The 13,471-nt window shown below is 50.3% G+C and overlaps 4 protein-coding genes across 6 annotated transcripts; 2 read left to right on the top strand and 2 right to left on the bottom strand.

Moving 5' to 3' along the window:
• The first annotated feature begins 528 nt into the window (after window positions 1-528).
• PV10_03267 lies at window positions 529-3,779 on the top strand. Of its 3 annotated transcripts, none has more exons than XM_016367696.1 (3): window positions 529-810; window positions 957-1,235; window positions 1,766-3,779. In XM_016367696.1, exons 2-3 carry the CDS (start codon window positions 1,143-1,145, stop codon window positions 3,170-3,172), a joined length of 1,500 nt encoding a protein of 499 aa, XP_016227214.1. In that variant the 5' UTR covers window positions 529-810; window positions 957-1,142; the 3' UTR covers window positions 3,173-3,779. The 3 variants fall into 3 exon arrangements, with proteins under 3 accessions (XP_016227214.1, XP_016227213.1, XP_016227212.1); XM_016367695.1 differs by having other exon boundaries at window positions 529-867; XM_016367694.1 differs by having other exon boundaries at window positions 529-1,235.
• Window positions 3,780-4,060: 281 nt separating this feature from the next.
• Window positions 4,061-9,002, top strand: PV10_03266 (uncharacterized protein). Its single transcript, XM_016367693.1, has one exon. The coding sequence runs from the start codon at window positions 4,189-4,191 to the stop codon at window positions 8,704-8,706; it is 4,518 nt and encodes a 1,505-aa protein (XP_016227211.1). The 5' UTR covers window positions 4,061-4,188; the 3' UTR covers window positions 8,707-9,002.
• A 715-nt stretch (window positions 9,003-9,717) lies between these two features.
• Window positions 9,718-10,468, bottom strand: PV10_03265 (uncharacterized protein). Its single transcript, XM_016367692.1, has one exon. The coding sequence runs from the start codon at window positions 10,390-10,392 to the stop codon at window positions 10,216-10,218; it is 177 nt and encodes a 58-aa protein (XP_016227210.1). The 5' UTR covers window positions 10,393-10,468; the 3' UTR covers window positions 9,718-10,215.
• A 1,485-nt stretch (window positions 10,469-11,953) lies between these two features.
• On the bottom strand, window positions 11,954-12,843 carry PV10_03264 (uncharacterized protein). Its single transcript, XM_016367691.1, has one exon. The coding sequence runs from the start codon at window positions 12,486-12,488 to the stop codon at window positions 11,979-11,981; it is 510 nt and encodes a 169-aa protein (XP_016227209.1). The 5' UTR covers window positions 12,489-12,843; the 3' UTR covers window positions 11,954-11,978.
• Window positions 12,844-13,471: the final 628 nt, after the last annotated feature.

The following is a 13,471-nucleotide window of genomic DNA, read 5'->3' as shown; positions in this document are numbered from 1 at the left end:
GGCATATACTCCGTAAGGAAGAAAGTACTGGTGCCTTGGCGTCAGTCACCTGATGTACGGAGTAAGTGTCTAGTGGACAATACGACGAGGCTGATGACGAACTGGAACAACAACTTCGGTTCCTCGGAATCAAAAATTCAAATGTGTGTGAGTACTCGTACCGTTTGTGTAAATGAGAAAGTTCATGCTGCCACGCGAAAGCAAGCGCCACACGGGAACTTCCTCGGAAATTTTACATTTCTAACTGGCGGAACGTTTCAAGGATGTTGATGGCTTGATGTTGTGTATATGTCAAGTCGTCAACTGGCTTAAAGGAGGGAATACCCTTGGTCTTCGTGGTGGTTTCGTCCAGGGAGTACCAACGCCACAGCCAAAGGAAACAACGCCGGGCAACGCGTACGAAGGGGTAGCAAGGAACCCGTTAATCTTTTGATATTCTATCCCGGCTGCGGATGAGTCCCTTGTAGTTTTAATCTCGTCCGGCGTCGCCCACAGCCGTGTTTGCCATTCTCAGGTGACAGGCCTTCATACAAAGTCATCACGCGTAAAAAGCCAGGTAGAGTTGCAGCATTGACAAAATCCTTACGTGTAGCCCGAGGCGCCCAAGGCAGATGTCTACATATTGACAGCTCAATGCCCACTGTCAACCGACGTGGGTCGCCGGATCCTCCAGCTTCAAACTTTTGACACTAAGGGGTAAAAAGATATCTATCACATCACTTCCCTTTGATCATTCCAGTGGCATCGTCATCCTCTGCTCTCCACCCCTGGGCCTAACGCTTACAGCTGGGTCAACCGTTGGCACCACTGGTAAGCTAGCCTCCAAGTACCGCCTCTGCACTACTTACTTTCGAGTACATGCTTCAAGTATGTACACACTGCGCACTTGTCCAAGGCTCTCTGCACTTCTACCTAGACAATTCCTTCGCAACGGACGCTGATTATCAACTTTGCAGATCGCACCCACCAACAAGTTGCCCTCTGCAGATCGACGTGCCCGCCTGAGGTCGACGGACTGTCTGAGGACGCGATGAACGATTCTCGAGTAGAACCTGAGATGCTTGAACAGTAAATGATGGACGGATACTGCAGACAAGCTGAGGATCCAACACACAGCTTGCAATCACTCCCAGACGATCACGATGAGGCGACATTCAACAAGCCGTGTTCATTCGGCCTGCTCTCCTATCGACCTTGAGAATTATCAGTCTCTCCCACCTGCTCTTCGTCGAAAAGTAAGTCCCCAATTACCCATACTTTCGCTTATTGCCCATGCCCAGGAGCAAGTCAAGGTCGGAAGCAGGCATGTGTTGTCCAACGCCTACCAACTAACAAGGGAGGAATGTCCGCCATTACCAGTCTGGGGCGTGATCTGCACATCCCAAGAATTGACCATTTGGTCTTTGGGGGGCGGTGTCTAGTGACTTTTCTGGCAGCGGGTCCCCATCGACCGCCCTTTTTGGGGCTTGCACACTTGGAGATTAGGGCGCAACGGGCGTTCCTCAATTCCTCCTTGTGTCGACGCACCCCTGGTCTGGGCGCTGCGGGACGTTCCTCCTCTGGAACCCGTGCCTGCATTTCTTCCCTTTGGACCCTGAAAGCATTGGTCCGAGGGTCCGCCTTGACTTGTCTAGGGGTGCTAGGGCAATTTTGGGCCCGGCGCCGTCCATCAAAAGGTCGCTGGTGCTGTCTTGTTTCGACCGTTGGCATCTGAATCGATCGCTTATTCTGCACGGCCCACGAGCTAACTCGTCTGTTGCACCAGTACTTCAGCAGTTTGGAACGTCTCAGATTGGCACAAGATGGCAATGACTGCCTACCACCTCCTGCTCCCTCCTCTCGCTTGTCCATCCATCGACCAAACAACCGTCCTCATCACACCTCTCCATTCCTCTCCCGTCTCTCCCATCTCGACAATAGCTCATTGCAACCTAACTCGCGGCTGACTGGGAACCGACTTCACAAAAAGCTACGCCCTCCGAAGACCATTGTTGAACCAATACCCGCGCCCTCGATACACTGGTTTACCTCTCTCCCGCTGCCTGTTCAGCGCAGGCTCTTCTCCCGACAAGAGTGTGATCAATACTCCCGCACCACCAACGCCCTCATCCTTGACGCTGCAGACGAGACACTCCGCCGACGAAGCTGGCACGCCAACAGATCGCTTGGGCTGGTGTTACACCCGAAGCAGTCACGCGCTGATCTTTCAAAAGACGACTTTGGATACCTCTGTGAGGAGGACATTGACTCTGGCGTGGACATGGGTGACTACACCGTCAACAACTTTCCTTGGATGGAAAATGATAGAGAACTTGATTTGAGACTCGTCGACTATCATGAAGCCATAGCTCAGACGGCTCGCCGCACATCTATGATGGGAGACGCACGGAGACCATCTCGACGGAAAACCTCATTGTCCAGCATCTCTATTCGACTTGGACGTACATCAACTTCGTCTTCAAGAGTACAGGTGGACTCGCCTCCCATGCCAGGTTTGCCCATCGCCACTTCCGGGACCACTTCTCCATCACTTCCTATGCAGCATATCAGGTCACAGGCCTCCTTTTCCTCCGTCGACCCTCGCCCCACACATTATCAGGACCCTGCGGCTCGGTTAAAGTTGCGCCTATACCTCGCTTCACCTCAAAAGTTTGATGAAGCTGTCGAGTTTGGGTTCCCAGCGGTGCAAGCAAAGAGTCCAAGAACTCCTGTCCGACCAATGACCAGCCCTGCGCGAGCCGAGGATAACAATCGAACCTTCTTCCACGATGACACGCCCGAATTGTCTGGAGATGAAGGCGATGATCTCGATGAACCCGACCACATGTACGATCCAAGAACGCCTGAAGATCCCTTCTTTCACATGCATCGGCCGACACCCAAATTGAGCGTGGACGGATTGAGTGTCATGAGACCATCGATTCCGCGGCGACTGCCCGAAGCCTACGGACGAGGAACATCATCGGATCGAGAAATGACCTTGCACATGACTCTGACGAGACCAGATCTGCGAGATCCCGAGGCCAAACTCTCAGAGCCAGCAAACATCAACAAGATACCTCTCGACCGCCCAGAGCTACATTTAGATGGCGATCCAACCTCAATATGGGATACCTTGCCTGCCGAAGAATCCAAGGTCAAAAGACTCCTTCGCAAGTTAAGACTCAAATAAAGGCACAGACAACCTATTTGGCGGTGCATTAGATCATCCTCTACACTGCGAAGTAATGTCTGACACGATCATATCTGTGCATTTGGGATCGAGCGTCGGCGTTGGAAGGATCAACCCTTGGGGCACGCACCATGCGATTTATGGCATGAGGAACAGGGATCAAAATGGAGGAAACGGTATGACTCAGACGATGGCACTCGGCTGCTGACTGCCGATCGTACAGATCGATCATGCCAAGCGGTGTTTGAGGTTTGAGAAAGAAGAGGTGTGCATTAATGACAGCGAGGCCGACGTTTTTTAAAACCAAGTCATTGCGAGATGATCAATAGAGCACTGCTACACTACTTAGTCATTAATTAGAAGGCAAGAAACCTGCCAGACCATACAATGTTGATTGAGGCCTGGTCAGGTATTCCCGTAGTACCATACCATGGTTACCTACATAGGTTATTGCGACCTCATATATGACTTGTTGGATGCTGTCCCCTGAAGTCTGGGTCAGGGTCTCTCTGAGATGGCCAATGATAAAGTGGAAGGGTTACCGTCGTCGTACGTGGCCATCAGCTCTGAAGACTTGTCATATGCGTGGACCTCATCCCCCATACTTGGTCGGGGCGTCACAGGCGTCCAAAGGGCCGAGGGGGCCTCTCGGCCCCAAAATCAGTTACTATGAGGACCCGTTATGCTGTCCTGAGGGATCGATGGCCCCTGCACTCAGACACTTGTGCACCTAGGCAGACGTTATTGTCCATAGCCTCACCAATAAAGTTAGTTGCCCAGACTTTGATACAGCGTGAAGCTGGAAACAAGCTTATTGGTGCCTTGACTTGTCACTTGTAAAGCGTCCGCAGGCATCCCCAACTCGATCTTTGTTTGAAACAGCAACCTGTCCAGACTGCGCCCATATTGTTATTTGGATTCCATCATTCTTTCTTGGTGCAAGCATTCTATTCTGGTGTTCTCCTTTGGAATCGCCTTTCTGTGTTCATCCTTCTGCTCAATGCGGTAATCAAATCATGATAATCAGGTCCCTCTGCCACCGTTTCGCCTCCCTCTCCCTTGCCCTCCTCCTCCTTGCCTCATTACCCCATCAGACCAATGCAAAGAAGGATGGCCCGACCATCTCAGCTACCACGTTCGACAATCCCCTAGACAACGTCTTCTACTTTGATGACTCGGACACCATCCTCGGCCATGACAAAGAGGCAAATACTGTTTGGCGCAGCGTAGATGCCGGTGAGACCTGGGAAAAAGTCTCGGATGAGGGCCAGGCTGGGAAGGCCTGGGATCTGTGGCCCCATCCATGGGATCATACGCGAGCCTATATCCTAGGTCTTTCAGGCGATCACTGGGTCACTGACGATCGAGGTGAAACTTGGAGGAAGTTCTCTTCTGGCGCAAATCTGGCTTTGTTTCGACCCAACCCCTTGAGCTTCCACGGACGCGATCCCAAGAAAGTCATCTGGAATGGTGAACAATGTGCAGGCCTGTCGTGCTCCGAGGTCGCCTTTTACACCGACGATGATTTCAAAACCCACCACCGAGTCGGCACAAAGACCAAAGGCTGCCAATGGGCTGTGAGCTCTCCTTTGTTCGCTCCAGAGGTTGCCTCAGAGATCGACGACCGTATCTTCTGTATCGTCGAAGGTCTCTACTCACCGTGGCCCAAAGACAATCGTCTCGTGGTTTCGGACGACTTCTTTGAGGCTGAGATCGTTGAACCTGAGCTCGATGGCGGTCGCGCCGTCACCGGCATCATCAGCATGGCCGCTGTCAAGGGCTTCCTCGTTGCAGCTGCCAAGTCCGAGGGAACCGATGAGTTGGCCTTGTATGTCACCAAAGACGCTTCCCAATGGCACAGAGCCGAATTTGGTCAACACCGAGTCAATGAAGACGCCTATACCATTTTGGAAAGCACAAACTACAGCATGCAGGTTGACGTCCTCGGGTCCAGACCTACCAACCCCGTGGGCTTTCTCTTTACCTCAAACTCCAATGGTACCTACTTTACCCGCAATATCGACTACACCAACCGAAACATGCGTGGTCGTGTTGACTTTGAAAAAGTCCAGACCATTCAAGGCATTGTTATTGTAAACATCGTGGAAAACGGAAAAGAAGTCCTAGACTCTACCATTGCCGAGAAGAAAATCTTGTCTCAGATTAGCTTCGACGACGGTCGAACATTTCAAGACTTGGTCGCTGGCAAAAACCGGTTAAACTTGCATTCGGTCACCGATGCTCGTCAATCCGGGCGGATCTTTTCCAGCCCGGCTCCAGGCATTGTGATGGGTATTGGCAACACTGGAGAATATCTGAAGCCGTATGAGGACGGAGATCTCTATGTCTCTGATGACGCAGGTGTGACCTGGTACGAGGGCCTCGACGGTGCCCACCTCTACGAGTTTGGCAATCAAGGCGCTGTCATCGTCGCGATTGACGACGAAGACACGACCAGCCATTTCCGGTATTCAATCGATCACGGCAAGAGCTGGAAAAAGGTCGACCTCGACGTGAAAATCCGTGCCAAGTTCATCACCACCGTGCCAGACTCGACTACCCTCAAGTTCTTGCTCATGGGCACCAGTGGATCTGGCTCCAAGGCCACATATCACGTATTCAAGATTGATTTCGAGGGTTTGCATGAACGGGCATGTGGCAAAAACGACTTTGAACGATGGCCTGCTCGTGTTGACGAGGACGGTAAACCAAGTTGCATCATGGGTCACAAGCAGTTCTTCACCAGACGCAAAGCCGACGCCGAATGTTTCATCGACGAGGAGTTTAAAGACCCCGTCGCTGAGTACGAAGCTTGCACGTGCACGATTGCAGACTTCGAATGTGACTATAACTTTGTCAGGGACCCGAAAGATCGCAAGAAATGTAATCCCGCTGCACCAATTCCGGTTCCTCCAGGAGCATGCAAAGATAAAGAAGATACCTTCAAGGGACCTTCAGGATGGCGACTGATTCCCGGCGATGAGTGTATTCGAAAGGGCGGTGAAGTATTCGACGAGGAGATTGAAAGACCATGCACTGACAGCGTGCATAAACCTGTCTCTGGCGATATTGGTGTCGAGAAGACCAACTTTGACGCCTCTCGATTCTCAGAGTGGTACTATCTGGAAAGAAGCGACACTTCTATTGGTAGCGACGAAACAATCGTGATGCGCACAAGTGAACAGGACATATTCATCACCCGCGATCACGGCAAGACCTGGGAGCCAATCCTAAAGGGAGAACCAATTACCGCCATCGCTCCAAATCCTCACCAACACGACGTGGTGTTCTTCCTGACCGGGTCCAAAAAGGTCCACTACACCATTGATCGTGGCGACCGCTTCGATCATTTCGAAGCGCCTGAACGACCCAGCAACCTCCGACTCCCCACCCTCAAGTTTCATCCTGACTACAAGGATTGGCTTCTTTGGTCTGGAGCGGTAGGCAAAGATGACCACACCAATATCTTCTATTCGAAAGATCGAGGTGACCATTGGCAGACGCTGGTGAGATATGCGAGGAAATGTGAATTCATCACTCGCCAAGGTCAGGATAACGCAGATCAACTCATCTACTGTGAGCAGTATGAGGACGAGAATCCAGATAAGAGTCTCCGACTCCTTTCCAGCGATAACTGGTTTGGAGATTCACATGTGCATTTCCAGGACATTCTAGACTTTGCAACCATGTCGGAATTCATCATTGTGGCGGCTAAAGCGGACGACAAGAAAGGGCTGAAAGTTGACGCCAGTGTTGATGGGAGAAACTTTGCGGCTGCGCAGTTCCCCAAGAACTTCCAGGTGGCGCACCAGCAGGCATATACTGTTTTGGACAGTTCGACGCATGCCGTTTTCCTTCATGTGACTGTCAATGCTGCTCAGGACCGGGAGTACGGATCGATCATCAAGTCTAACAGCAATGGTACCTCTTATGTGCTTACGATCAATGCCGTCAACCGAGACACCGAAGGATACGTTGATTTCGAGAAAATGCAAGGCCTCGAAGGCGTTGCCATGGTCAACGTCGTCTCCAACGTTGAAGAGACCCAAACGGGGGAGAAAAAGAAGCTGCAGTCCAAAATAACTCACAATGATGGTGCAGAATGGTCATTACTCCCACCACCCAAGAAGGATGCTGTGGGAAATAATTATAAGTGTGTTGATGAGGAAAACAAGGCTACCGAAAAATGCTCGTTACATATTCACAGCTACACAGAGCGAACAGATAAATCAGCCACATTTTCAAGCCCGAGTGCAGTCGGACTAATGATGGCAGTCGGCAACGTTGGAGACCATCTCCTTCGCAAAGACGATCCGGCCACAGACACCTTCATCACACGGGATGCTGGAATCACATGGACGTCTGTCAAAAAGGGGAGCTACATGTGGGAGTATGGCGACCAAGGCAGCATCATCGTCATCATCGAAGAATCCAAACCCACCAAATCTTTGTTCTACTCCCTGGACGAAGGTGCGACATGGAAAGAGTTTGAGTTCTCGCCTGAGGTGGACATGCAAATCGATGCAATCACAACTGTTCCTTCGGACAACTCTCGAAACTTTCTGCTTTGGGGTCGCGAAGTCGGCACTGGCTCTAGACGGGGCATTTTTACTGTTAGTCTTGATTTCAGTGGGCTCGAAGAAAGACAGCGACAGTGTGACCTCGATGAGATCGATCCTGTTAACAAAGACTATACGCTGTGGGAACCCAAGCACCCGATGCAAAACGACAACTGCCTCTTTGGGCACATTGCACGATACCACCGCAAGCGTACTGACGCAGATTGTTATAATGGAAAGATGATCGATCACCTTCACAGTATCGCCCAGAACTGCAGCTGTACTCGACAGGACTTTGAATGCGATTACAATTACGAGATGCAAGCTGATGGATCCTGTCAGTTGGTACCAGGTCTTGAACCTCCCAATCATATACAATACTGCAAGGATAATCCCAAGCAAGTGGAATTTTGGTATCCCACAGGATACCGACGCATCCCTCTCACTACTTGCTCGGGCGGTCGTGAGCTTGATCGACTTGAAAGCAAACCATGTCCAGGACATGAAAAGGAATACGAGAAGAAGCACGGTATTGGTGGAGTGGCACTCTTCTTCGCCATTGTCCTCCCCATAGCCGCAGCCGCTGGTGTGGGATACTGGGTCTACAGCCGATGGCAGCAGCAAGGGTTTGGAGGGTTTGGCGCCATCCGACTGGGTGACGGGAGTTCTGGATCCACCAGTTCTGGCGACACGCTCTGGATCACTATCCCTGTGGCCATTGTCAGTGGAGTGGTTGCAGTTGCAAAAGCCACACCACTTCTTGTAATGAGTCTATGGAGAAGTGCTCGAGGCTACATGCCACTCGGGTCTGGATCCGGAGGTGGACGATTTGGGCGAGCTGGTGCCACTGGGGGAAATTACGGAGCTCCGTATAGATCGAGAGATGCTTTTGCTAGTCGACGACAAGATTACTCTCAGGTGGTGGAGGACGATGAACTTCTTGGAGATGGATTGGAGGATGAAGAAGAAGTGTGAGTAGCCTGCGGTGGTGTGGAATGGAAGCCACCTTATAAAACGAGAACAGCTTCTTCTTTTTGTGTTATTTGTACCTTTTCATCGTGGCGTGGCACGATCCAGGGGAGAGCGATCATGGCATGCAAGATTGACATGGGTTTGAATGACCGTATCGATGGATGACGACGGAAAGGTCTGCCGGATCTAAACAATCTGAACTAGGAGGTGGAGAGCCAGGAGAGGTGATGACGAGAACCAGCAGGTAATGACAAACAGTGTGTAACATAGATACCTCATATATCAACTTGATATCCATGTCTGAAGTATGTCTGTCTCTGAGGGATGCCAACATTACCATAGTTTCCTTTGGGTAGTTAAAGCCTCTTCTTGAAGATTTGGAGGTACATAGACGTGAGTGCCACCTAATTGATCATGACTCAATGACAAGCTGTATGAGTAGCATTACTAATAATAGAAGTTGGATTTGAGCTTGTTCCTTTTTTCACCCCGCTTGTGCCCGCCGTGTCCTTACAAGTAAGTAGCACAGTATATAGCCGATTATAGGATCTCTAAGTGATAAATGGCATGTTGACATGTCAGAGTAGAAGATATGAGAAGAGGAACGAAGCCGTATCATATCACGAAGTGTTACATTGATAGGTAGGACACGAGATAAGGTGACATGAATGAAGTGCCTGACGAGGGGTAAAAAGGGGGCAAAGAGAGAGGGGCTGGTCCGAGAAGTCGAGATAGCCAACCGTGCCAACCGACCAAAGAAAAGGCAAGGTCTTCCAGACCCAGACCCAGACCCAGGTCTAGGTCCAGTCTAGGGACAAGACCACATGCCGAAATAATGAGGACATAGCATGTTTGATGATCCATGTGTCTACAATATCACGGCAGTTACACTTGGACAGGGAGGGAGTGGGATGTCACGATCTAGATCCAAGTGTGTGGAAAGCCAACAGACCATCAGCAATTGACAATTGTGGTCTTCCATGGAAGAGGGCGAAAGGGTGTTTGAACGACATACTTTATTTACTGCACACACTAAACCCGGGAAGTTAAAACAACTATAGGTAGAATTAAGCACAGATGGAATCAATCATGAGAATCACAGCCAAGCAGACGAGTGTGTCCATGTGTCAAACGCACTTATTGGAGGTATAACAGTATAATCGGTGTGTAGTTGGAGCTCCTTCGCTATGAATGACTATTGAATTGAAATCAATTCTAACAAAGAGAGTCGAGAAACATATCATCCTCTTGCCTGCGCACGTGTCCAACTCATGAGCAACTTGATTTCGTGCGCAACTCTTGGGGGTTTTGACCCATTCTTCACCTCCCTGTTCCTCAAGGACTCGGAGTAGGTTCAACAGATTCGGGAATCTCTAGAGGCGTTGTACCGACGGTGGATTCGATCGAGCAAACAAGGAAAATGTGTCATGTGTTTTGTCTTCTTGTGTCCTTTCCCAATAGCATGTTGTCATGAGGTTGGCCGTTGGGGGATTCCCCAGAGAGGTGAATTATTTATTTGCCGGCAAAGACATCCTCGACTTGTTGGAGGGCCTCCTCCTTGGAGATGCCGTAGGCAGCGGCAACCTTCTCGGCGAGGGATTCCTTGTTGCCCTGAGAGGCAGCAAAGTCGGCAGGGGTGAGCTTGTCGAACTTGGTTCGGAGAGCTTGCTTGATGCTGTCGTCGGCCATGTTGCTTATGGTACGTTATGTGGGATGGATTGGTTTATGAATGAAGATTGACTGGATACTGGACTGAGTGGAAGGCTTATGGAGAGGAAGAAGAAAGTAAATTCTTGTTGCCAGCGTGGAGCGTGTTGTTTATATGCATGTCAAGAAAGACTGGGTCAAAGCATTTTACCCCTCGACCCCTCCGTACACACACTGACACCATGTCGTGTCAGTTTAGAGCCCCTCGAGATTATCATGGCTCAAACCGGGACCCCTGATGCTGCCATGTCCCCACATCAAGACGAGTTGGAGGAAGCGGCCTCAGGCATGATTGGAGCCAATCAAACAAGACGCCAATGGAACCAAAGTATCAACAGATCGAATAGAACCCCTCGACGGGAAGTGACGGCCCGCTGGATTGAGCATGGCGCCGTGTTTGGCGGTAGTTAATTAGTCTTGGGGAATGGAGGGTGAGTAGGAGCCCGAAAGCTAGTATCAGATATGTGGGTGATGCATGAATCCGACCCACGGGAGAACATGTAGCGGTGAGAGGTGGACGAATCTGTTGGACTCGGCTAGGATAAGAGGGATTCAACACATGTGAAATTGCGTGTGAAATCGGTGGTGCTTCAGAGTTGCGAGACCAATTTGATTTGTTTCGAAGCCCTTCCTGGAAGACATGACAGTGTCCTAATAGCCATTCGATTGAGTACAGTCAGGTCTTACTGGGCGGAGGGGCACTCAGGAACATGAGATTGAGATTAGACCCAATCTGGTAACGCCACCAAGACATGGTGATGGAAGGTCGACCCAATTTTTGCCCCTCTGCCCCTCCATCAGTCTTGTCCGAGCGGTGGCTCCGTCCTATGGCATTTGGGAGGCACAGGGCAACCTGACAGGTGTTCACAACAAATCGTCACCACTTCTGTCGGCAAGTCGGCAACACATTAGACCCGACCCTCCTCGGGCATCTTCGAGGGCACGCATACGCATATGCTGCACAAGGATTGTTTGAGCGGCACAGAGGTTCGCTTATCCATGGACTTGAGGACGTAGGACACGTGACTAGTGCGTGTTTGGCTGGTTTGGCCAGGTTGGACCCTAGCAGTTTGGTTAGCATCAGCAGCGAGCAGGGATGAGCCAGACTAGGTGCAGATACGTTTGCTTGGCTTGAAGTGAGGCTTACGAGTCGGCGGGCGATGGCCAAGATGGTGTCATTCCATTCGCGAGGCTTGCAAGACGCGCATTGATTAGAGGATATGCCAGCGGCAACCAAGAGAAGAAACGAGGACTGCGTTCAACCGACGGGAGACTAAAAGGAGAAGTTTCTTCAAGGTTGAAAGTCAAGAAAGACGTTGACAAATGGGTTTCTCTTTGGCAGGAACGATTCCCAATGCCGAGACAGGCAGGTGCAAAACGGTGTATCCTTATTGGGAATTCGTACACGAGGATGTTAGGGAAGGCACGAGGGACGTTGGGCTCAACAGGGAAACTGCGAACTAGTCACGCAATCCGCGATCCTGTGAAGCAAATGTGACACGTTAGCGGGAAATCTCTTTATATTGATATCTACACATACGTAGGTGCTTGTTACAAAACAGTAGATCTCAAGACTTGGAGGCCATGGTGATGTCCTTGTTCTCAGATCCAACGAGAGTATAGTTGACCTTGTAGTAGACATGCGAGTGCACTAGGATGGCGCGGCATCTCGCTATCCAAGATAGGCAGTACATAGCATCGTGAACAGTCTCGTCATCGACGAAAGTGTCGGCACAACTACTGCGTCCAATCTCCTCCCGGATGGCCTCCAGATAAATCTTGATCTTGTCCAGCTGGTGCTGGGTGACGGCTATTGAGACGTTTTCACTCGCCAGAAAACGAGGCGAAAATCCCTGGGTCTTGTTGGAGTTGAGTGCTTGTTGATATGCCTGAAATCCTGCTCGAATCAAATCAGCTGAGTCGATTCCTTCAGCAATGACAAGCAGAAAGGCCTCCTTGCACAACGGGAGAGGGGCCGGCTCTTCAAAACGACCTTTGAAACCCCAAGCACATTGGAAACCAGATGGGCCTCTCAGTGTGATCATCAGTGTCATCTTGTTTGCAAGATCGACTGGCATTCGGGATGATTTGGACTGTTGTGGTAAGAATTGAGGGACGTCCCAGATGATGACAAGGGGCAAGGGATAGGCCGATGTATAGAAGTATATGCTTAAGTAAAGGCATGCTATTATGAACCCACTTGATCAATGACAATAATAGCAAGACAGATGAAAGGCTTTGGTGGTATGGACCAAACAATGTCTGCATTGTTTGCTTAGGAGATAATGTTTGTCTTGGAGTCTATTATCTGCGTTGGCCCTTGATCTGGAAAAATACTCAAAGAAAAATAGGACAACCATCTAATCAGCCTCATGATGATGGCTTGGCTCAGAGGCCTGTGGCTTCAAGAAACGTGTGATAGACGATGTGAAGGATGGCATGAGAAGGATGTCACTTTAATGTTGAGGCCAAGGAGGGAGGGTGTAGATAGCGTTGAACATCTGGGTATATCCTAGAAGTCTGACAGCAGGGCTGATGCAGTAGGTGTGGTAATCTCGCCCGCATATCAGAACTTGAGCTTTCGTCTGACAAGAGGAATTTCCCCGCCAGTTCCTTCCGTTTTGCACTTGCTTCTCGCCAACAGCCTCAGTTTTTCCCTTCATGTCAACCTCTGTTGTATCAACCCAACCACCCATTCAAACCATCAATACTTCTCTCATGCCGCACACCATAGCACAAAGCAATCCATTGAGAGAGTGACACGGCTCATCGTCCCTCCAAAGGTGTTAAATGGTGCCACCCACATGAACCAATCACTAAAAGGTAGGCAACAGGAAGAACAACGCCATAACGGACAAACTCAGGTCGAAGAAGTTAAAGGCCTTCTTGCTGCCTGATAGTACCCCTCTTCCTGCATGTCAACCAATCCAGTGAAGTAAGCCCGAGTCCGCCCTGATCCTCAACCACACACAAATCTTTCAGCCTGATGCCGGGCGCCAAGGTCAACCGAACTGTGACACCACTTAACTTCACTAAAGCCTCCCTAGCAATGTCCGAGATC

This window comes from Exophiala mesophila (genome assembly GCF_000836275.1).
Source record: "Exophiala mesophila strain CBS 40295 unplaced genomic scaffold supercont1.2, whole genome shotgun sequence".
Taxonomy (NCBI): Eukaryota; Fungi; Ascomycota; class Eurotiomycetes; order Chaetothyriales; family Herpotrichiellaceae; genus Exophiala; species Exophiala mesophila.
Note: the sequence above shows the minus strand (reverse complement) of the source record. Positions and strands in the feature narration are given on the sequence as shown.

Coding starts and splice junctions, on each gene's coding strand:
- PV10_03267 (XM_016367696.1), top strand. CDS start 1,143: ATGAGGCGACATTCAACAAGCCGTGTTCATTCGGCCTGCTCTCCTATC. Junction 1,236..1,765: donor CACCTGCTCTTCGTCGAAAA/GTAAGTCCCCAA, acceptor CTGTTGCACCAG/TACTTCAGCAGTTTGGAACG.
- PV10_03266 (XM_016367693.1), top strand. CDS start 4,189: ATGATAATCAGGTCCCTCTGCCACCGTTTCGCCTCCCTCTCCCTTGCC.
- PV10_03265 (XM_016367692.1), bottom strand. CDS start 10,392: ATGGCCGACGACAGCATCAAGCAAGCTCTCCGAACCAAGTTCGACAAG.
- PV10_03264 (XM_016367691.1), bottom strand. CDS start 12,488: ATGCCAGTCGATCTTGCAAACAAGATGACACTGATGATCACACTGAGA.